At 38.1% G+C, this 25,028-nt stretch overlaps 1 protein-coding gene across 1 annotated transcript in view; it reads right to left on the bottom strand.

The window, feature by feature from the left end:
* mms22l (MMS22-like, DNA repair protein) overlaps nucleotides 1-25,028 on the bottom strand; it is a 148,406-nt gene that overhangs the window by 104,462 nt on the left and 18,916 nt on the right. Inside the window, exons 6-13 of the mRNA XM_039747602.1 lie at nucleotides 23,517-23,694; nucleotides 19,142-19,235; nucleotides 13,026-13,156; nucleotides 10,771-10,884; nucleotides 10,085-10,261; nucleotides 8,004-8,063; nucleotides 3,845-3,964; nucleotides 332-552 (exon numbers count right to left, since the gene is read on the bottom strand). Of these exons, the coding sequence (XP_039603536.1) occupies nucleotides 332-552; nucleotides 3,845-3,964; nucleotides 8,004-8,063; nucleotides 10,085-10,261; nucleotides 10,771-10,884; nucleotides 13,026-13,156; nucleotides 19,142-19,235; nucleotides 23,517-23,694 (1,095 nt within the window). The remainder of the gene's footprint in view (nucleotides 1-331; nucleotides 553-3,844; nucleotides 3,965-8,003; nucleotides 8,064-10,084; nucleotides 10,262-10,770; nucleotides 10,885-13,025; nucleotides 13,157-19,141; nucleotides 19,236-23,516; nucleotides 23,695-25,028) is intronic.

Genomic DNA, 25,028 nt, shown 5'->3' with positions numbered 1-25,028 from the left:
AACGTATTCCTCCAAGGGATAAACTGTGTCAAATTAAGAGAACATGCCAGGTGCAAAGAGGTGGTTGCAAACAGGACTAAACGTCTCTTTCAGAAGCATTTGAAAGTTATATAAATGTTTATAAAAAGTGCAATAAAAGTCATAGGGATTATGTTAAAAAAAATAAGTCTTGTTTGGATTTACAGGTGATTTTTTTTTAATTGGCCAAGATTAAAATAATTATGTTACTGATTAACATCAATCTCTATGTTAAGCTGTTAGAACTTAATATGCATAACATGCACTGGAATTATCAAGTTACTAAAATAAAAAAAAAAAATGAAAATTTTACCTTCCTTTAATTTGCTTCCAAGGGTGTGTCCCATTTGTTTCCTTCCTCATTTGCAAGGCAATTATTCGAAGAAAGAAGTGATAGCTATTTGTTGTCTTATAAAGGTCTGGACTCTGCTCATCTATGCAACAGCTCCTCACAAGCTCTAGTAGAGAAAACGGTGTTTTGCTTACAGTTGCTAAACTTTTTATGCCAAGCCAAGGAATGGCAAAAGAGGAGTTCTAAAATAGAAAAACACAGATGAGTAGTTTAAGAATTGATGTGATTGATTACTACTGGAAGTTAAAAAAAAATAATTTACTGTGTGATGGATGACATGTATGGATGGGTGTCTCAGCCAGGATGGAGCATGATTCCTGAAGTGGATGGGAAGCCGGCCCTATGTCACCAAAAGGAGTAGGGCAAAGATGCCAATGCCATAGTGGGTACACTGGCATCCAGGCTGAATTGGACCCTGGGATAATACCATAATGGAAGGACAGGAGGAGAAAACCAGGCAGGACTACGGGCTTCCCCGACACAATGGGAGACAACTTCCTAGGGTAACATTACCTCTGTGTTACACTCTGGATATTGTAGATGCCTAGGACAGCTTTGTCTGGTTCCTTGGGGGCTGCCAGGGGGAGCTACAGGGATTCTTTATCCTTGCTTTGTGGGACTTCTTTGTTACCTGGAAGTGCTTCCATCGGGCCCATGCCCTAGCACTGAAAGTACTCCCAGATCCTAAACAAAAGAAACCATTCTGCCTCATGCAGGCAATTCACAGTTGGGTGAAAGTGGACAATGCTCACCTGGGAAGTCTACAGGAGAAGAAAATAAGGAGAAAAGTGAAGAAAATTTTGTTTGTTTATTTCACTCCTAGAACCTCTGTAGAAGGTATTTGTTTAAATAAACCAGTTTTATTTGAACTCTTCTTAAAATAATAGTTGCCACTCTATATGCTTGACTAAAGCCTCCTACAAACGTAAAAACTCATGTTTTCTTAGAGAACTGTTTTTTCAAAAACATTATCATTTCACAAAAATCCTAACCACCATAATCAGTTCCAAATTTGACGGTATATATTAACCCTGCAAGTAATTTGATCTACCACTATCCTCTGACTATTTATGCCAGCCGTTCTTCTCTAACATTCTGAAAACAGTATTTGTATGCTTTGGAGCTATTCTTATTCTTCTTACTCTCCAGTTGAGAATTTTTTTTCTTTGGGAACAACTGCAGCTAAATTAGCTTTTGCCTCCCACTGGAAATTGATCAACTCGCTCTCTCCCTATTGCTGCATGAGCTCACTGCAATGAAAATGAATGAAGCTTCCGGTACTAAAATTAAAAACTGGTTATCAGCCACAGACCAAATCTGTCAAATGAAAAACGTCATAATAACAGATAGGATTTTTTTTTATTTCTTTAAACAATATACACATCACCATTTGAACTGCTCTGTGGGTGATGAATCTCTTTTTTCTAGGGGTTTTGGGCCATCTCCTCCTGTCTTTTGTTACTTTTAACTTCACGAGCGCAAGGATGAGTATTGATTTGTTTTTATATTTAGAACTCCTTTAAAACTGTATATGTTTCCTTTTACTTAATATTACATGTTTCACAAAAAAGACTAAATGACAAAGGCTGAAATCAATACAAAAATGTGAGACCCTTATTCATCTTCAAAAATATCAGTTTAGTAATTTTTTTTGAGTAATTTGAATCTACACTTTTATATTCTAACGAATTATTGTAACCGCATTCATTGCCATTTTAAATGTATTTCAGTGTCCTTCAATTTCAGAGTATGTAGAATTCCTTAGCAAAGGAATAACCAACATTTGTAAGTGTATAGGTTATTTACTTCTCAGGGTTTGTTACATGGGAGATGAACACATGTTTAAGTTAACCAAAAACTGTTTTACTGTGTATTGTGTAAATAGGATTTTATTATAATATAATACGAAATAATAAAAATAATAATTTATTATAGGTCTTATGTAAAATGTAGTTTTTTCAAATGGCTAAAAAAACAAACAGAAACAAAAAACAAGCAAAATCAGCTGCCTTATAACTCATTTTGTGTCTGACAGCCGTAGCACAAAATGAGCTAGAGAGAGAGTGCATACTGCAAGAGTGTGAGAATAGGAAAGCACGCCAATAACAAATAGGAGAACACATGTTGCACATTTGAAACACCATCTCACAACATCAAAGCACTAATCACTTAAATAGGCACGCACAAGAGATGGAGTAAAGTGCTGAGCCTTTCTATCACACCAGTAGACATTACAGAGGCACAGTGTGCTATATGTGACATTTCAGAGCTCGGCTAATTATGACAAAGATAAGATGAAATTTACATTTGCAAGTTTTGAGGTGCTGAAATTTGACATTAGGTTCACATTTCTGTGTAAACATTTGCAAGTTTTTTTATTCTTTACACAAAGATTTTAGTAAATTTCTTGGACTTTAATATCTGGGAATTTATTAAGCTGGACAAATTATTTTACTAAAATGCTTTTGAATTATTTGGCTGAGGTGAAATCCTCTTCTTTTGGAAATAAAAAAAAAACACCTCTTGCCATGGCTTAACAAGAGAGGCAAAGGTGGCAACAATCCTACAGGCAGAAAGGAAATTATAAGCCAATTCCAAAAACCTCACTGCAGACAAAAGTCAGAAATGTATGGAGGTAGAGGCATATAAAAGTAGACTTTTATCTTGTTTAATGAATCTTGTACTTATTTCGAATCCACACAGGTAATGAGCTTTCCTAAGAGGAAAAATTAACTCTCACTCAGACCAAAGACTTTCTGTTTCAACATGTCTAGACAAGGCATCCACATTTTGAAACTTTTTTGCATTTATCCCAAAATTAGGAAGTTGACTGCACCACACCACCACGTTTAATGATCATGGTGTGATGACGTCACACATTGAGCTAAGCAGGTCACATGACTAGCATCGGCAGCAGCTACAGTAAACACCATGGCTGCACCCATATTTAAAACATGCTAAATGGTAACATCTGTGAAAATCAAAATGGCACTGAAATAAAATTTTAAAAATAAATAAACAACTTGATATTAAACTGAAACACTAAAAAATATATACCTGAAGAATCATAAAATATCATTTGGAAAATTAAAAGTACATTTTATAGTTAGTGTTTGATTTGAGACAAAATAACGACATACTCAGGTGTCCACCATTGTTACACTAAGTTGAGGCTTGATATATTTTAATTTAGATTTTAATTTGACAGCTGTACTGCTTTTTCACGTATAAAAGAATGTTTCAAAATAAAGGCATTGCAACCTTTAAATGGTGTAGCACTTCAAAAGCAACTCATTTAACACAAAATTCGTGCTTGAATGCTTTGCCTTTTAAATCGATTAAATGGTACCTTGATTAAAAAAAATCAATTTCTATCAAAAACATGAAACTTTTGAATTTTTGTATACAATGCATGTGTAATAAATGAAAAAGTTTGTTTCTCAATTTGAGATTATTGTTTTATTTCTTACTTACCAGATTTTTGCAATAATATTCCCAAAGAATAGTGACAGTATTAAGGTTTGAATCCCATACCCGGCATAAAGTTAAACAGCACTGCAAGTACATTCTGAGTTGTTCCTCTAAAACACCTGCCTGAAAGGAAAAAAAAAAAAAAAATAAGACTTATTCGAATGTGGAAGAAAAGGTTATACAAGAAAAACCTATACTACAAGCGATGTGTCTTATCCTTTTCACAGGCACGTCTTTTAAAGGATGGCTTCTTTAGCCAAGCACACCATAATCTTAAATAACCTTAATGGTTTACTTACCTTGCAAAAAAAGAAAAAAAACTCTAGACTACACAATGAAGAGATGCCTTCTGTTCAATACACTGTTCCGCTGGGACTCTTTCTATAAAGTGTCAAGTAACAAACTAGGACTACACTCAGAATGTTCACGTGCTAAACAATGAACTTAATGCTGTCTATATGTGTCTCAATTTTTTTTTTATTTAAATTTTTTTACACATTGTACAGTATAGGCAGCATGGTGGCTGAAATGCAAAAAGCAAGCGCTCCCTTTACACATCAATAAATTTCTATAGAAAATAACGGTTTTGTACTCTGTTTTCTAGTTTAAATATTAACAAGGAAAAAACTGCAACTTTTCACAAATCCTTTCAAAATACAGCTTAAAAATGACAGAGGTCCTTCGGTAATTATTAATTTACCCCACCTCCTGGTGTAAATCTAATTCCATCTGAATAGGGTTTTATTTAGCCTTATCTCCTCCACCTTCATCATGGAACACTTCTTCACTCAATTCCCCTCTGCCATTCACTCCATTCCCACATTACCTGTCTGTTTTTCTCCAGAACAACACCTACTAAATTCACACCAAATCTCTTCTGTTAAGTCAGCATTCATCATCTATGGGATCATTCTTACCGCTCTTCTATTTTTTTTGCTTCGTGATCCACTTACACCAGCTTTCATTGGCCTCACACTGCTTTCATAAACTTTACCTCTTAACGGCACCAAGAGACTATTTTAGAAGTCACAATGAGGCAGAGTTATCAGAATGTTTTCCATGTACCACTCATTGTTGCTACCACTGCTGTACCTGCACCTCTGGCTGAACTCATCAAGTCATCAAAGTATCGGAACTTCTCTTCTTTGACCAAAACAACTCCACTGCTGACATCTAAACACACATCTACTACAATAGCATTCTATACTCTCTCACACAAATTCAAGAAACAAAGGTTGCATTTGAGATGTGCAAGAGTACTTTGGTCTTTCCTCAATTCCTCATATATTAACATCACTGCAGATACTAACCATCCATTCACATCTAATTTTCTCAATGGTCACCACACCACCTCTTGTGACACCCTACAGCTTATTTCATTTTCTCAGATCCTTTACCTGCATTCGCCTGACAACAAAGATCAAATCTGTTGATCCCTTCCCAGACATGAAACCAAAATGCATTTTGCTAATTTTCAACTCATACCTCATTTTCTTCCCCAAACACTAATCTCTTAAACACCTGCATTACACACTTCAGAATCTTAATAGCTTATTATCAGTCACAATACAATATAAACTGGAATGAGCACATTTAAGGAACCCTCTCTTCACAAACAATCATTCAGCACAGGTTTGTGTTTGCTGGTGACCACGCTCACATATTTCAAATATCTTGATGGAAATTTGCTTAGTACTAGCTTAGGAAAACATTTTTTTGTAATACCATTGCCATCACAACCCAATCAGTACTGCAGCCAAATTTCCATCCCACGTGTACTTTCATTTGAGAGGTACATTACCTCCTTGTTTCTCAACTACTGGATCATAGGTCGCGGGCTGCAGTCATTCATTCATAAGTGGACTGCATTGAGTTGCTTAAGTGACAGTGCAGTGAAGGATGCTTTCCCATTTCTAAGTGAGCTTGTTTCACGAAGGGGGACCTTTCCTTCCACTCTTTCAATCATGCTCATTTCACCAAGAGGAAAACCAACCCTACTGTTCATGCCTGTTTCACCATAACTGGGTCATAGGATCATAAAGATTGTGAAACAATACATTAGTTCTGCCCCCAGATAAAAAAAACACTAATCACTGTGCAGCACAGAACCACATGACTAATTTGTATGTATAATCAGCCATGTCCCTAGCTAGGCTCTCAAAACAAGCAAAACAATTCCCCCAAATTCTCATGTCAGAAAGAGTTCCTAATTTAATCCTTATATACTGTATAATTTGATACTATCTGTATGTATGGTGCTTGCGTCAATACCCCGTATGTATGGTGCTCGCGTCAATACCTCGACTCAATACCTTGACTCAATACAAGTTAGAACCATGCAATGGGACTCTGCCTCTGTAGTTAGAACATAACGTGGCAAATGTGAACACATTTTGGAACATTGGTTTGGTGGGGTGTACTTTCCAGAACTAACATCGTCGACTGACTTAAACCCTTTGACAGCTCCGGAACCGTAAGTAATTTAGAACATATCACCATTTGCTTGGTATGTTGAAATCTATCTTTGGGCAGTTCAGTTTTGGCATCCATCCTTCTGACATCTATTGGCAAACTGAGTAATGGTAGCTGGGTATTAACAATGGTCACTGTTTAAATTTTAGCCCAAGTCTGAGATCTAAAATGACCACGCCAACATAATTATTACTCCGACTCTGATTAGAGTCATAAAATAGTTTGTTTTGAAAATTTGTTTGCCGGAAACAATCAAATAAGGTGCGCCGAAGACCTGAGTTCACGTCTCGCAGCCCCGTTTAAACAGGAAGCTCTTCATTACATCGGCTGAAAAGCTCTATTTTAAGCACAAATCAGTGCCATGATAACAAAATCATTTCAAGGACTTAAAAAAACAAATAATTCTTTGCAGAGAAAGTATGGATTTCACGGGCTTCCAGTCGCTAGTAATAAGAATAAAAAGAAGCAGACTAATGTGTGCCTTTTGTTGTTTCAGGCACATTGGTGCAGCAGTTAACTCAGAAAACATTTTTGGACACAACAATAAATTCAGCATAGTCGGCAGAAACTTTCCTAGTCCTAAGGGACACTTGAAAGACCATTTCCTAATTATAATCATTCAAAACTAGTTCAGTTCTTAGTCTAATGACTTCAATGCATTTTGTAGAATTCATCAAAGATCCTGAACATTTCCGTGATTTTGCCAATCTCATTGCAAAGCCAACTCCATGGCATTCATTCATCACTAATCCTGATCCAGTAAAAGTAGGCCTCCACTTCCTGCATCACTGGAATTAGATTAATAGATTCATAATAGGGGCAGCACGGTTACTCCAATGTCCTCCCACCGTCCAAAGAGATGCAGGTTAGGTGAATTGGCGATTCTAAATTGTCCCTAGTGTGTGCTTTGTGTGTGTGTGTGTGCGCGCGTACCCTGCGGTCAGCTGGCGCCCTGCCCTGGGTTTCTTTCCTGCCTTGCACCTTGTGTTGGCTGGGATTGGCTTCAGCAGACCTCCATGACCCTGTAGTTAGGATACAGCAGGTTGGATAATGGATGGATAGATTCATAATAGATGAATAATTGCCTAAATAAACTTTATGCAAAACACCAGACATCTAGGTCATTGACTAATACGCGTTTGTTTCAGACAAAAAGTATTACTGTTCTAGACACATGAGTGTGGAGTGGGAGAGATGCCATCAAACAATGGCAAACTGATGAGACACTCTATCTGTGAACAGACATATCAGCCAGATATACCAGTCAGTGCTGATCATTAGTGGTTACACAGGAACATTTATATTGGTACAGAATGACATAATTTAGATTCTTATGACTTCTTCAATCACAGGCATGATTAAGGAGTGGAGTTGTAATGGCTTAAGAAAAGTTGGTAGTGAAGCTGCAAAATCTGCTTACTAAACATAGGAATACATTTTTGGCACAGAAACAGTAGAAGACAATGAAAAGCTCACGTGATAAAGAATGTTCATTAAGTTCATGGAAAAGTACTTCTTATAACTGGTCAGGAATCAGATTCAGAAAGGCTACAGCAGATGTTAATTATTATAAGTTTTAAAACTAAAAACTAAAACAAAATCTCAGTTGCAGAACTAAAACACTTGCACATCCAATAAAAATTGAAAAAAAAAAAAAACACCTTTAATTCCATTAACAAAAGTTAAATACCTTGGCATCACAGGATAACTTTAGAAGATTTTCAGCAAAATTCCAATTAGCCTTCATTTTCTGTATAAAAAAATAAAATAAAAGACTAAACATTTTAATTGCTAATTCAAAAGTAAAATAAAAAGAAAGTGTTTAAAACCTTTAAAATTTTCATGTCATCTAGCAGAATCCACGTGCAAGTTAATAACTGAAAACCTTTTGAGAAATTTCTTTGGATATTTCAACAGCTCATAAATTGGCAACAACTGGCAAGCATACTCCACAAACGGGAGGCAAAAACTGACTTATTTACAAAAGTTATATAGAGTGTATTTTTACATGAACAAAATTGAGAACATCAGTTTAATTAAATACAGAAAACTGGCAAAAGGGAAATGCTTATAAACTGGTATAACCAACAATAAACATCTCATTTTGCAGCAGTTCATGTACAAAATATTAAGTAGACTTAGCTCATTACAGTCACCATCTTGGCTTACTAACGGGATATCAATGACTGAAAACAATTGATTATTGGGGACATTTTGTAGGCGCTTTTATGATGAAGAGTGCTCAATTTACTAATGTTTAACAGAACAAGAGGTAAAGAGATTGTACCATGAAAATAGAAGGGAAAGGTATCGTCATATTATGGTGTAGAAACTCCTTATTAAAACTAAAAACACATCTTCACTATTTAGGTGGTGCAAATTACAGAACAATCACTGTGAAAACAATTAATTGTTGGGGACATTTTGTAGTGCTTTTACAATGAAGAGTGCTCAATTTACTAATTTTTAACAGAACACGAGGTAAAGAGATTTTACCATGAAAATAGAAGGGAAGGGTATCATTATGTTATGACTAAACGTATTAAAACAAAAAATGCATCTTCACAATTTAGGTGGTGCAAAGTACAGAAGTAGTGATCTCTTGATGAGTGGAGAAAAGTCATATGGTCAGCGGAGTCATCACTCACTTTGTTCATAAGTACAGTACGTACATGGCGCACATAAAAAGAATTAACAGCACAGAATGGTTATTCCCTATTGAGAAAGAGTTCTAAAAGCAATGTTACAGTGAGGAGTTTTTTTTTCAGCAATGGAAATAGATTATATTCCCTGATTCCCTTAGATACAATGTAAATGCAAATAAATAAAATGCAATTCTATGTGATCACATTTATTTTGTGATAAAGCATCTATAAACCAGATGGTAAAGGAACATCCCAGGATGACAATGCTGTCTTCCACAGGGGATAAGTACCGTAGTCAATGAATGATTTGTAGAGCATGGCACTGGCCACTTTAGTAAACTGGTTTCTTGGCATGCTAAAGACCGTTTTGACGAATTACATGTCTGTAAAGTATAACGTAATGCACTGTTTTAATAGGCAAAATAAACTGACAAACATTTCCCTTTACAATTATAGCAGCACTGAAGAGATAGACGTAAATAACTGAAAACAAATGCTTAAATACTAATTTATTAGTATTCTGAGCAATAAAATAAGACTAACATGAAAAAAAACTGTCAACAAAAACAGCTAATTCAAAAATATGCAATGGATTCCAGTTTTCTCTAATGTTTCCAAAATAATGATAAATAAAGATCTGAAAGTTCAGGAAGTGATACTCTTTACTGTTGTACTTGTTCAATGTAGCTACAGTTCTTTCTGTGTATAAACTTTTTAAGTATTTTGCAACATTTACCCTTAAACAGTTTCAATCTTTGGTTATGTGATTTTGCATTTTAGAAACCTTTTTACTTTCTTCAGTCCATCAGTAGACCTCAAAATCCTTTTCATCTAGCTCTGGAAACTGCACTGTTTAATTACACTGAACATTCTTTATATATGTAACATTTATTTACAATATCCTTTATTTGCTACATAGTTGGTCAAATTTTAATTGAGCATATACATACTTAAGGGTTTTGATAATTATCTTGTATCTGCTTATCTACCTAATACTTTTAAAATTTTATTTAGATCCTTTATATAACTTTAACAAGTACAACCAGTAGAAACCCCATTATTAATGTCATCAAATTTACCAAAAATCCACAAAGCCCAACTGACTGAATTATGAGATTTCTTTTACCTTATCATCAACAGTGCCATCCCAAGTATATTGGTACAGTTCTGCTAAATGTACAAGTAACCACCAACTAAAACCAAGTGGGTCCTTGCTATTCAAGCTGAAATGTGTATGTTCATCCCCACGGTTGTCATTGAGAAGATTTATCCTTAACAATTTGCTAATGTGATTCCAGAAAGACTGTCAAAAAAATAAAAAAACAAACAAACAAACAAACAAACAAAAAAAACATTATAAATGCAAACAAAGAAAATTTCTGTTAATAACTTCAATTTATTAAAATTTATTTAAGATCTGATTTAATAAAGCAGTGAATGAAGAATCTTATGGTTGCTGAATTTTATAAATAATGCAAAGTGAATGGTTACAAATATAAGTTAAACATAGCCATTTTTGAATACTTTTTCAGAAATATATACCATACTTATGTCTCTGATAAAGAAAACAATAGTTTTGGTATTTGATTTCACTACAAGCAATACAAACACAAAAAGTATAGTAAAAGAAAAAAGATGCAATCTAAAATTATTAAAAAGTTAATTCTAACATGATACCATGTCTATTACAAATACATTTTTGATAAAGTACAAATCACTACGATCTATGTAATAACCACAGTTATCTGTTTGTGTGTCTGAGCTTCCCATTATAAGCACATGAAATCTATATTTTAAGAAAATACAACATACCTCTGTGTGAGACACTTTACTTTTTTGATCTAGAAGACTGATCATCATTATCAAGAGTTCTCTTATACAGTTACATGGAAAAGGAAAGCATGTAATAGCATCAGTTGGTCTAACCTTTAAAAAAACAAGTAGACAGAGTAAATACATGCATAACTTAATTTTTAATTATTACAAAAAACATACAAACCTTCTTATATATATGTAATTTTATTTCACTGTACATCCATTAACAATTTTTCTCAAAACATTTAATCCATTACAAGGCCACAAAGAGACAGAAACTAACTCATTTGGTCCAGGTGCACTGCAGGAATCATATTACCCAGTCATATGACACATGCATGAAGGGTAAATTTAGACTTTAGTGCCATTATTTAAAGTTAGACTGAGCACTCAGAGAAAAGAAGAAGAATTTGCAAATCTATAAAGATTGCAGCCTGACCAGAAATTAAATTTAGCACTTTTAATATGTGCACCTCAAATTTCAGTGTGAACAGAACAATTAAATAAGCTCACTATTTAAGAATTAAAATTACCATCTTCGTTTTAAAAATCCCATCATTGACAGCAAAGACATATTAAACAACTGGACAAGTGGGGGGGTCATAATTAGAGTACAGTTATTACCAAAATGATTGTTTTGACTACACAATTCTGATTATTTGAAAAATTGTCCAACTATACAAGTTTTTCCCCATAGAGATTTGTTTCTGAGCCCAATCCACTATGGACACATATTTTTGTTCATACTTAACTACCCAACAGAAGATATTCTTTCTTTGCTCAATTCTCTGCACTAAACTGTGACAACAAGACAATTAAATGTACAGTATAATTAATAATTATTACAGTACTACACAGTGTTTATACAAAAATATCAGATATTGATAAAAATGAACAATATGAATAGAAATATACAGTAGTGTACAGTAAAACAAAGTTAACAGAAACAAACTGAACAAATCAAACATAACAGGCAAAGCTTATGTGTGGCTTTATGTGCAACTTCCCATGTCAGTTCATAAATGCTTCAATCAGCTATTCACAAAGCCCTGCAAGTAGAGTGTGAAATTTCTCCTCACTCCTCCTACTCCAATTAAAATAACAGCCTACCGCAAAGCCTGCTGCCACGGTAAGCAAAACTTTTTGTCTTTTTAAGGTAAGAAAATATTCTTGTTTAATTGTTATTAACTACTTTCCAACTTATTTATTATTTAAAGTGAAAACAATTCTGTCCATCATAGCAATAATTTGAGAACTAGTATAATAAAATTAAAGGTGATCTCTTTTAACGTGGCCCAAGGCATGCTAGTGTGAAACTAAAGTACACAAACAATTTGAGGTCAAGAATGTTTGTGTGGTAGGTGCTACGTAAATTATACTCAAAATAAATGATCAGTGACTTCTATTTATTGTTTCATTTGAAAAGATACTGTACAACAAATATTCATTATGCTGTATAAAAACCAACCACTAAAAAAGTGAATGTGTGGCACAGTATGTTAGCAATGTACAATATACCAATACTGGAAAGGTGCCAAAAAACTAAAATTTCAAAACACTATGGTATCAACATTTTGTAACTTTAGGTACAAAAAGTAAACATCAGCCTTTCTCTCAAGCCTTAGCCCCCTTTCTCGCATCACTTGCTAGTGTAGATGTGGAAATACATCAATTTTGTTGACTTCATGAAAAGAAACCATAGGATTCAATGTGATCGAGACTTCATGGGGGACCCTCCCACTCATTTTTGCTTTAACACGAACAGTACTTTACATCTATCAAGAGGGAATGTCACAGCACACCAGGGAGGTTAGAGAGATGTGGCATTTTGGAGATATTTGCTTTGGATCCATTTTGGTACTAGTACTGGGGTTCGAAACCTGGGATTGATACGAAAGTAACATTTTTAGTACTAATCAAACGTTACTGTATATACAATGTTTAATATATGTATTCAATTTTTCTTGAACTGTTAACTCTTTTAGCAACTAAAACACATTTTTACTATTCAAACTGGTTACTGACCTGAAGAAAATCATAAATTTCATTTTAAAAAGGGTTGTTCTGCCATATTCCTTCAGTAGTGCACAAAGATCATCAACAAGTATAAAAATTACATGTGAAATAAAAATTGTGCTCATACAATGTGAGCTGTATATACTCTATTGAGCAACTGGATATACTGCAGTTAAGTAGTTTAATCTACACTAAAAATACCCTACACTAAGTTATATTAACATATTGAGATTTACCTTGCCATATCTGTTTATTGCTAATGCAATAAAATCACACAAAAGATTGGTGCAAACACAATCAAAAAGACTGATGTTTGTGAGAGTCTCCCCAGTTAAATTCATAAACTGATGGGCATACACTACTTGACCTATAATGAAGGAAAAAATAATCATTAGTGCAAACAAACAGATATAGTATATTGATTAAAAATACAGCACATTATAACATCAAAACAGGTTGAAGAATTTTGTCTGTCTGAATTTTTAACTGTCTTTTAAATATATATTAATTTTCTCCTTGTTATAATTATTTATTTACTTGGTAGACATCTTTATTCAAAGCAGCTTAAAAAGGAAAAAAATAAAGGTTGAGAGTTTATCAGAAATTTTATAAACAATGCAGAATAAAATTGTAAAGTAAAGCATAAAGCATATGGACTAGAGCTAGTTTCTTATGCTTGGTGGTGGATAACAGGGGGTCAAGCAAGGAACAATAAACTGGACTAAACTAAATAGGTTTTTCTGCTTTCTCCCGTTTTTCTGCTTTCTCCCCTTACAGTTGCAGCAAATAAGTGTAATATGGGTGACCTCAATAAGTTTTTGTTTATCGGCCATATAATTTAAGGCAATATACAGTTTGTCAAATTAGCATCCAGTTGGAATGCTGACATTAAAAGTGACTTTATAAAGTTGGAAGTTTAAAGTTGTTAAAGATGGAAAAAATAAGAAATATGGCAATTATTTTTTAGTGTCATTATTTAGACAAGAAACTAGCTTTTGCTTATTGTAATGAACTCTTAAAAGTTTAGCATACAGAAGCAGTAAGCAATGGATCTTCAATTCAAGATGAACCAGAATGGGATCACAAACAGAATAATGCTTTCAGTGAGCAGAGAAGCATCTGAAAATCTGTTCTTAGTGTAACTGTAGATGTAAAAGCACAGCAACTGTTGCAAGAAAAAAATCTGTCTCAAATTGCAATATGAAATGGAAAGAGGAAACAGAAGCATGCCCACTTTACCAGTAAAGATACCAGCAAACTATTAAAAAATACAGATTACATTCAAAACTGAAAAGTTTTCACATTTTTTGCAAAGCTGATTCCCTTGTTTTTATCTGAAATCCTCCTAACAGCAGAAATAACTTTGCCTAAAGATTTGGCATTATATGAAGTGCAACTAGTAGTAATATAAAGACAGCACAAGCAAAATCTATGGCAGAGGTTTGAGGTTGAAGTATAAGTATATGACAAGTGCAAAAGTCACTACAGAATAACTGCAGAACTTTCATACATAAAGACTTGTCAATTCCTTCACTTTCAATTAAAGGATTTTATTTATTTATTAACATAAGTACCGATTCAGTGTTCTCCCTTCTTCACCTTTTTACTAATCCTAATGAAAGGATACAATCTCTGATTGTACAGAATTGGATAGGATACAATGCTATTCTCACAGCTGTACTGTTTACTGATTTGAAACGTTACATTTAATTTCAAATGTTAATTTCAATAAAATCTTTAAACCTGTTTAAACCTTTAAAAATACCAGGGGGCTTCGATGTTTTCTGGATTTTTTAACAGAAAATAATACAAATAAATAAATAAATGCACAAATAATAATGATTAAAGTGAAATGCACAGATAATTTCACTTGCTATTAAGATGTTGTGGAAGTTTTAAACATAGATGAAATTAGCCTAAGTATGAAGATATCCTCGATATGCTGTGGCCTTTTTCAACAGAAAAAAAAAACATTTTAAAACATGTGCATTACCGATTCATACTTAAGAAAAGAAAAACAAATTTTCATTATTATTTAAGAAATTTCTTAGATACTCTGTCTAACCATCAGCTGTTTGATTCAAGTAACACTTAGACACATTTTCAAATAACTCGACAGTCTTAAGCTTGCAAAGATCATTTTACGTATATGCCAATATTAAGAATTTGCACATTTTACACAAATTAAATTAAAATTGTTAAATTGTGTAGATAGACATTAAAGAATACCAAAAGTTGATCAAAGATTGAGAATTCTCTCTATACTCCTTTACCACCTTGCAGTTAAATCAGACATTTTATTATAAAACTGTCTTCTTCCAGAATTCAATCATTTCCCACTAAACTATATTGAAAATCTTAGTAAATTATGCAGTCAAGGCAAAATGTGTTATATGCTGTTAAGAAAAAGAAAGAAAAAAAACACACACCCACACTTTGTGCATATCACTACAATAATAAGGTAAAACAGGTGCTTATTTACTTTGACATAGTCAAAATCCAAACCAACGGTGAAAGGTTTTAGATAAATAAACTGCAATATAGTTTAGTGGGAAATGATTAATTCTGGAAGAAGACAGTTTTATAATAAAATGTCTGATTTAACTGCAAGGTGGTAAAGGAGTATAGATGAGAGAATTCTCAATCTTTGATCAACTTTTGGTATTCTTTAATGTCTATCTACACAATTTAACAATTTTAATTTAATTTGTGTAAAATGTTAGTTAGTTCTCCTCCTTGAACCGTCCACCTTATCGTGGTGGAGGGTTTGCGTGTCCCAATGATCCTAGGAGCTATGTTGTCCGGGGCTTTATGCCCCTGGTAGGGCCACCCAAGGCAAACTGGTCCTAGGTGAGGGATGAGACAAAGAGCGGTTCAACAAACCTCCAATGAAGAAAAAACTTTGGACAACGCTTTCCCTTGCCCGACGCTGGTCACCGGGCCCCCTCTGGAGCCAGGCCTGGAGGTGGGGCTCGATGGCGGCGCCTGGTGGCCGGGCCTGCACCCATGGGGCTGCCGGGCACAGCCCAAGAGGTAACGTGGGTCCTCCTCCCCATGGGCTCACCACCTATGGGAGGGGCCAAGGAGGTTGGGTGCAGTGTGAGTTGGGTGGTGGCCGGCGGGACCTTGGCGGTCTGATCCTCGGCTACAGAAACTGGCTCTTGGGACGTGGAATGTCACCTCTGAAGGGAAGGAGCCTGAGCTAGTGCGCGAGGTCGAGAGGTCTCCGGCTAGATATAGTGGGACTCACCTCGACACACAGCTTGGACTCTGGAACCAATCTCCTTGAGAGGGGCTGGACTCTCTACCACTCTGGAGTTGCCCCGTGAGAGGCCGAGCAGGTGTGGGCATACTTATTGCCCCCACTTGGAGCCTGTGCATTGGGGTTTACCCCGTGGACGAGAGGGTGGCCTCCCTCCGCCGGGTGGGGAAGGGTCCTGACTGTTGTTTGTGCATATGCCAACAGCAGTTTGGAGTATCCACCCTTTTGGAGTCTCTGGAGGGGTTGCTAGAGGGCATACCTTCTGGGATTCCCTCGTTTTGCTGGGAGACTTCAATGCTCACGTGGGCAATGACAGTGAGACCTGGAAGGGCGTGATTGGGAGGAATGGCCCCCCCGATCTGAACCCGAGCGGTGTTTTGTTATTGGACTTCTGTGCTCGCCATGGATTGTCCATAACGAACACCATGTTCAAGCATAAGGGTGTTCATATGTGCACTTGGCACCAGGACACCCTAGGCCTCAGGTCGATGATCGACTTTGTGGTCGTGTCGCCGGACTTGCGCCATATGTCTTGGACACTCGGGTGAAGAGAGGGGCGGAGCTGTCAACTGATCACCACCTGGTGGTGAGTTGGCTTCATGGTGGGGAAGATGCCGGTCAGACCTGGTAGGCCCAAACGTGTTGTGAGGGTCTGCTGGGAACGGCTGGCAGAGTCCCCTGTCAGAAGTAGCTTCAACTCCCACCTCCGCAGAACTTCAACCACGCCCCGAGGGAGGTGGGGACATTGAGTCCAATGGGCCATGTTCCGTGCCTCTATTGTTGAGGCGGCTGACGGAGCTGTGGCCGCAAGGTGGTCGGTGCCTGTCGTGGCGGCAATCCCCAACCCGTTGGTGGACACCGGTGAGGGATGCCGTCAAGCTGAAGAAGGAGTCCTATAGGACTTTTTGTCCTGTGGGTCTCTGGAGGCAGCTGATAGGTACCGCAGGCCAAGCGAACGCTGCTTCGTTGTTGCTGAGGCAAAACTTCGGGCATGGGAGGAGTTTGGAGAGGCCATGGAGAACGACTTTGGACGGCTTCGAGGAGATTCTGGTCCACCGTCCGCGTCTCAGGAGGGGAAGCAGTGCAGTGTCAACACCGTATATGGTGGGGATGGTGCGCTGCTGACCTCACTTCGACGTTAGGGTCGGTGGGAGGAGTACTTCAAGACCTCCTCAATCCCACTAACATGCCTTCCACGAGGAAGCAGAGCCTGGGGACTCTGAGGTGGGCTCTCCCATCTCTGGGACTGAAGTCACCGAGGTGGTCAAAAACTCCTTGGTGGCAGGGCCCGGGGTGGATGAGATACGCCGAGTTCCTTAAGGCTCTGGATGTTGTAGGACTGTCTTGGTTGACACGCCTCTGCAACATCGCATGGACATCGGGACAGTGCCTCTGGATTGGCAGACCGGGGTGGTGGTCCCCTCTTTAAAAGGGGACCGGAGGGTGTGTTCCAACTATAGAGGGATCACACTCCTCAGCCTCCCTGGAAAAGTCTATTCGGGGTTCTGGAGAGGAGGGTCCGTCGGATAGTCAACCTCGGATTCAGGAGGAACAGTGTGGTTTTAGTCCTGGTCGCGAACAGTGGACCAGCTCTTCACCCTTAGCAGAGTCCTGGAGGGTGCATGGGAGTTTGCCCGACCGGTCTACATGTGTTTTGTGGACTTGGAAAAGGCATTCGACCGTGTCCCTCGGGAATCCTGTGGGGGTGCTCGGGAGTATGGGGTACCGGACCCCTGATAAGAGCTGTTCGGTCTCTGTACAACCGTGTCAGAGCTTGGTCCGCATTGCCGCAGTAAGTCGAGCCCGCTTCCAGTGAGAGTTGGACTCGCCAGGGCTGCCCTTTGTCACCGATTCTGTTCATAACTTTTATGGACAGAATTTCTAGGCGCAGCCAGGGTGTTGAAGGGGTCCGGTTTGGTGGATTCAGGATTGGGTCACTGCTTTTGCAGATGATGTTGTCCTGTTTGCTTCATCAGGCCGTGATCTTCAGCTCTCTCTGGATCGGTTGCAGCTGAGTGTGAAGCGGCTGGGATGAGAATCAGCACCTCCAAATCCGAGACATGGTCCTCAGCCGGAAAAGGGTGGAGTGCCCTCTCAGGGTTGGGGAGAGATCCTGCCCCAAGTGGAGGAGTTCAAGTATCTCGGGTCTTGTTCACGAGTGAGGGAAGAATGGAGCGTGAGATCGACAGGCGGATCGGTGCGGCGTCCGCAGTGATGCGGCTCTGCATCGGTCTGTCGTGGTGAAAAGGAGCTGAGCCGTAAGGCAAAGCTCTCAATTTACCAGTCGATCTACGCTCCTACCCTCACCTATGGTCATGAGCTATGGGTAGTGACCGAAAGAACGAGATTGCGAATACAAGCGGCTGAAATGAGTTTCCTCCGCAGGGTGTCTGGGCTTTCCCTTAAAGATAGGGTGAGAAGCTCAGTCATCCGGGAGGGGCTCAGAGTAGAGCCACTGCTCCTCCGCATCGAGAGGAGTCAGATGAGGTGGCTCGGGCATCTGATCAGGATGCCTCCTGGACGCCTCCCTGGTGAGGTGTTCCGGCACGTCCAACCGGGAGGAGGCCCCGGGGAAGACCCAGGACACGCTGGAGGGACTATGTCTCCCGGCTGGCCTGGGGACGGCTTTGGGGATTCTCCCGAAGAGCTGGAAGAAGTGGCCGGGGAGAGGGAAGTCTGGGCCTCTCTGCTTAAGCTGCTGCCCCCGCGACCCGACCTCGGATAAGCGGAAGAGGATGGATGGATGGATGGAACTGCATTAGTTAGATTTATGTGTATCAGTAGTTACTCTGCTGATGCACAAAGTAAATATATACAGTATTTAATATGTTTTCTACATAGAAAGGCCAATACAAGGCTTAATTTGATTCTTAAATGCTATGGAAATTTAAATAGCAATTATATAATATGTTCACATTAAAACAAAATACATGTGAAGGAGGGAACTAAATGAAATTAAAATTCATTTAAAAAAAGTATATTTTAATATAAAATAAGGTTAAAACTAAACAGTTTGGCTTTTTACAAAGTCAACAAATCTATTAAAAAAATTACTATAAAGTCAGTGAATTTATAAGAAAGAGTACTTACCCAACATTTTTTCTCCCAGCACATGAAGAATTTCTAGTATTGACCAATGAATATCCAGCTGAAGATGTAAAAAATGCCAGGAGGGTGGGAGAAGCTTTAAATATGAAAAATTATGAACCGTTAAGCCCAATTTGATTATGCACCATTATACCACTTCCTTTATATATTTAAAAATTCTGGAACAACACCACACAAAATGTTTCAGGAATGCCCTTAATGGTCATTCATAGTACAAACATAATCAATGCCTTTAACTAAAGAAAAGGATGACAAGATACAAAGACCAAATCACATCTACAATCATTATGCTAATACAAGAGTCTACCCAGCAGTAGTATTTTCAAATGAACAAAGAATAAAAAAAGCGATAGAGACTATTATAACAAATTAAAAACCCATCTTTGTTACCATACATAGCTTGGTTTTGTTTAGATTTGTCAGAATCTGCAAATGTTTACTGAATTTCATTCTACATAAACCTGGCCCAGTACAGTAACAATGACAAAATGCTCATTTGGCCAAACCAGGCTATCCTATTCTCAGCAACTGTCTTTATCTTCTCTTGGGAGAATTCTCAAAGTCTTGCAGGCCAAGAAACAAAGAGATAATCTGTCCAGTGTGCTTGTCTGTCTCTAAAATGAAACATTACTCTGGGGGTGTCCTGAAAAAATCAATACTACATGCCTGAATTGCCACAACTAGTTTCACCTAGTTGCATCTACTCTGAGTTCCTACTGTATTTTCAGCTCTTTACCCTTTCATGAAAAGACAGCCTAGCAGCTCTATAAAGGAAGTTCATTTTTACCTATTGAATTTGTGTTCTCATTCTTTCAGTCAATACTGGAAACCAGGGACTATAATTGAGGTTCACGAGTAAATTGAAAGCTTCATTCCACTTTACTACCATCATGTGGAATGACATATTGCAAAGCAGCTTCTTGGTCTATTATTACCTTACTCATACAGTCATATGAAAAAGTTTGGGAACCCCTCATAATTCTTTGGATTTTTGTTTATCATTGACTGAGCTTTCAAAGTAGCAACTTCATTTTAATATATGACATGCCTTATGGAAACAGTAGTATTTCAGCTGTTTATTGGATTAACAGAAAATATGCAATATGCATCATAACAAAATTAGACAGGTGCATAAATTTGGGCACCCCAACAGAGATATTACATCAATACTTAGTTGAGCCTCCTTTTGCAAATATAACAGCCTCTAGACGCCTCCCATAGCCTTTGATGAGTGTCTGGATTCTGGATGGAGGTATTTTTGACCATTCTTCCATAAAAAATCTCCCCAGTTCAGTTCAATTTGTTGGCTGCCGAGCACGGACAGCCTGCATCAAATCATCCCATAGATGTTCGATGATATTCAAGTCAGGGGACTGTGAAGGCCATTCCAAAACATTGTACTTCTCCCTCTGCATAAATGCAGAAATGTAGATTTCGAACTGTGTTTTGGGTCATTGTCTTGTTGAAATATTCAACCCCTGCGTAACTTCAACTTTGTGACTGCTGCCTGAACATTATCCTGAAGAATTTGTTGATATTGGGTTGAATTCATCCGACCCTCGACTTTAACAAGGGCCCCAGTCCCTGAACTAGCCACAGCATGATGGAACCTCCACCAAATTTGACAGTAGGTAGGCATTTTTCTTGGAATGCTGTGTTCTTCTTCCACCATGCAAAGCGCTTTTTGTTATGACCAAATAACTCAATTTTTGTCTAATCAGTCCAAAGCACTTTGTTCCAAAATGAATCTGGCTTGTCTAAATGAATATTTGCATACAACAAGTGACTCTGTTTGTGGCTTGAGCGCAGAAAGGGCTTTTTTCTCATCACCCTGCCATACAGATGTTCTTTGTGCAAATTGCACTGAATTAAGAACGATGTACAGATACACCATCTGCAGCAAGATGTTCTTGCAGTTGGAGGTGATCTGTGGGTTGTCTGTAACCATTCTCACAATCCTGCGCAAATGTCACTCCTGTATTTTCTTGGCCTGCCAGACCTGGATTTAACAGCAACTGTGCCTGTGGCCTTCCATTTCCTGATTACATTCCTTACAGTTGAAACCTGGATTTAAACTCTGTTTAAACCTCTGAGATAGCTTTTTGTGTCCTTCCCCTAGACCATGATACTTAATCTTGGTTTTCAGATCTTTTGAGAGTTGCTTTGAGGATCTCATGCTGTCACTCTTCAGAGGAGTGTCAAAGGGAAGCACAACTTGCAATTGACCACCTTAAATACCTTTTCTCATGATTGGACATACCTTTCAATGAAGTTCAAGGCTTAATGAGCTAATCCAACCAATTTGGTGTTGCAAGTAATCTGTATTGAGCAGTTACATGCATTTAAATCAGCAAAATTACAAGGGTACCCAAATTTTTGCACAGCCAGTTTTTCACATTTGATTTAATTTCATACAACTAAATATTGCTTAACTAAAAATCTTTGTTTTGAAAACACCCCAGTACTCAGATGTTCCTAGGAAATGAAAGACATACCACTGTTATTTTTTTTATTGAAAGTAAATTATTATGCAAGGTTGAGAGAGGGTTCCCAAACTTTGTCATATGACTGCATGTCAAGATCCTCCAATAAGACTACGCTGAATTTCACCTTTTTTAACTTATGTTTCGTTTACAAGGGGTGCTAGAGCTGACATTCTAACAGACACTAACCACATTCTGCCCATTGCTCCTAGCAGCTGAAAACTTTGCTAAGGTCTTGGAGAGGGCTGATTCGGTCTTTATGTCCTTTAGATTCAGAAAAAAACTTTTTACAGCCGAGGACTTAAACTTAAAGGAAAGCATAGTACTTCCCAGTACAGTGTTAGAACCTGTTTCCATCTCCCGGATTAGCTCAATAATTCTTCTTGCCCTAGTGTCTGGGTTGTAGGGCTGCATAGCTGCATAGAAATGTACTAGTAAAATATGAACAAATCCATATTAAAGGACATTCAGTCTAACAATTTCACTTACATATTTTTATTAATAATTAGCATCCATGTTTTTTATCACATGCAGTGCTGGATGGATTTTATTAATACAATCTAAGTTTGTGGGTGCACCATGGTCTAAATGTTCATGAATGTGCCCCACGTGTGCATCCATGGTTTACTTTATGTGAAACCTTTGACCACTAGCAATATTTAAAAGACTATGTACAATACAACCAGTTATCTACAGTACATAAAAATAGTATTTTCTACACTTTTAAGTCACAAGAGTAGGGCAGCACAGGATAAAAGTGGTTAGTGCTGCTGCTTCACAGTGCGGCCATTGCACCGACTGTGTATGGTTTATACCTGCTCCCATATTTTACTAGCGTATTTAAAAGCCACATACAGTATGTTAGTTCAACAAGTAACTCTAAATTGACCCGATGTAAATGAGTTTAGATATTGTCAGGGATGCCAGGGGCGACGACCCGGTCCGGACGCCTTGGAGGACCGGAAGAGGGCATGCGCCCACCTCAGACCACGAGGGGACCACCACCCTGGTTGCTTTGGGGGCCACAGGTAGAGGGCTTGGAAGCCCAACCGTGTAGGGGCCCGTGGTCACCGCCAGGGTGCGCCCCAATGTCTTGGAAGCCCTGGACCTCAGCACTTCTGCCACACCAGGAAGTGCTGGGGGTGAAGAGAAACAGGGAACCCGGAGTGTTTCCGGGAGTACAGCCAGCACTTCCGCCACACTGGGGCGTGTCGGCAGGAGATTGCCGGGAAGCACCTGGAGCATATCCGGGTGTGAATAAAAGGGGCCGCCTCCCTTCATTCGAGGCTGGAGTTGGGTGAGGAGAGAACAAAGCAGGAGAAGCGAGAGTGGAGGCGGCCCGAAGAAAGGCAGTGTGTGTGAGAGGCCTGGACTTTGGGGACTTGCGGGGTTTGTGTGCACTGTGGACTGTGTAAATATTGTAAAACAACGTGTGGTGGTGGAATTACAACATGTCTGCCTGTCTGTGTCCAGGTCCCGTTCACAATATGTTCATTAAAATGCCACTTTATTTGCAATGAAAATGAACTGAAAATCTCTTTGATATTCAGAAAAATAATACAACTGTCCGATCTCTCTAGAAAATGTAATCATTAGTTACATTATTATAATACTTAACTATATATAACTATACTTAAACTATATAAACCTGGATGTTTTCACAGAATTAATCTCACATTCCTCTAATAGGAAATAAAAAATACAGCAAGGTCTTAAGTATAAAACTAATTAGAAAGTGAGATGAACTGTATATCAAACTTTATTCCCAAAAGTATGCAAATCCAAAATTAATGAGGTTTTATAAAATTTTGCATAGATTTTTTTTCTATATACACAATAAAAATAAAATCTAATAATAATTACATACATATTACCTTTCCGTAGTTTTGTATGGAAAAAGCCACCTGGATATTATTGGGCAAATCACGAATACACCCTATGTAAATGACAATGGAATGGAGTTCCTCCAGAAGAACAGAAGGGAGCTGGACTTCTAATTCCTCATATGGGTGCTGTGGCTGATTATCAGTTATCCTTGAGATGTCAAAAAACCTGAAAATTTTTAAAGACATTTTTTTTTTTTCCAGTTTCATGATATTCCAATAAATCCATAACATATTTTGAAACATAGGTCTTACTTTCCACAACAGTTTTATTTCATTACTAGTGTGCAAAAGATGATAACGCCATGGTAATAGAGATTATGCTAATTACTAAATAATCACAATATTCTGAAGGTAAAATAATTTTACAAGGCATAGATATATCAAAAGAAAATTAATACTTTATTGATGCCACATTTAAATTGTCACAACTATAGTAAAATATACTTAAGCCACTACATAAGCAGGTTGAATAAATTAATACAAATAATGAACAGTACAGTGAAACAGTGGTTGGAATCGATTCCTCAACAAATCCAGTATCCTGATTTTTCCTCTGGGCACTCCTCTCCCATTCCCAAAGATGGGCAGGTTATGATTTAGTATATGACTCGATATATGACTCAGGTGCCGCCACAAGTGGCAGCCTTTCCAGCAGCTCCGTGTATGACTATCTTTCTACCTTTTTCTCTATTTTTGTCTATTTCACTGATCACTCTTACCACTTTCTTTTATGTGGACTCGTTCCCTGGACATTTTTTTACTACTTTTTACTACTTGAACATTGATTTTTACACGCCGAGACTCATCATCATGTAGTCAACTTCAAGCACTGAGAACAAAGGCCCGTACTGGTGTGGTTCCCTATTTACTCGAACAGGTAAGAAGGCATGGCAGCAGAACCGGCGCTAAGCTAAAAACTAAGAGGCCAGTGAGGAAGTGGCGATATAAGTCTTCAGTGCCTTCTGTGATCCTGGGAAATGTGAACTCACTACCAAATAAGATTGACAAAATGGCTGCGCTGGTGAAAAATGTCAGGACCTACAGAGAATGAAGTTTGTTGTGTTTTTGTGAAATGTGGCTAACAACTATCATCCCAGATGTGAACGTGGAGCTACTCTGGGTTGAGCACAGTTAGAGCGGACAGAGACACGGAAAGGTGGAGGACTCGCTCTCTATGCGAATACAAGGTGGTGCAACTCTGGACATATAAATGTCAAAATCTCCACTTGCTGCAGGGACATCGAACTGTTGGTGGTAAGTCTGCATCCCTATTACATTCCCAGAGAGTTTGGACACGTCATTGTTGTTACTGTTTACATCCCTCCTCGGGCGGACATGGAGATAGCGGGTGACATCATCCATTCCGCTGTTGCTAAACTACAAATGCAGCACCCCAAGGCGCTTGCGCTAATCGCTGGAGACTTTAATCATGTGACGCCGTCTTCTCCCAGTATGTGGATTGTAACACCAGGGGAAATAGGACTATTGACCTACTGTATG

Source organism: Polypterus senegalus, chromosome 3 (genome assembly GCF_016835505.1).
Source record: "Polypterus senegalus isolate Bchr_013 chromosome 3, ASM1683550v1, whole genome shotgun sequence".
Classification (NCBI taxonomy): Eukaryota; Metazoa; Chordata; class Cladistia; order Polypteriformes; family Polypteridae; genus Polypterus; species Polypterus senegalus.
This window is presented reverse-complemented; position numbering and strand designations above follow the sequence as displayed.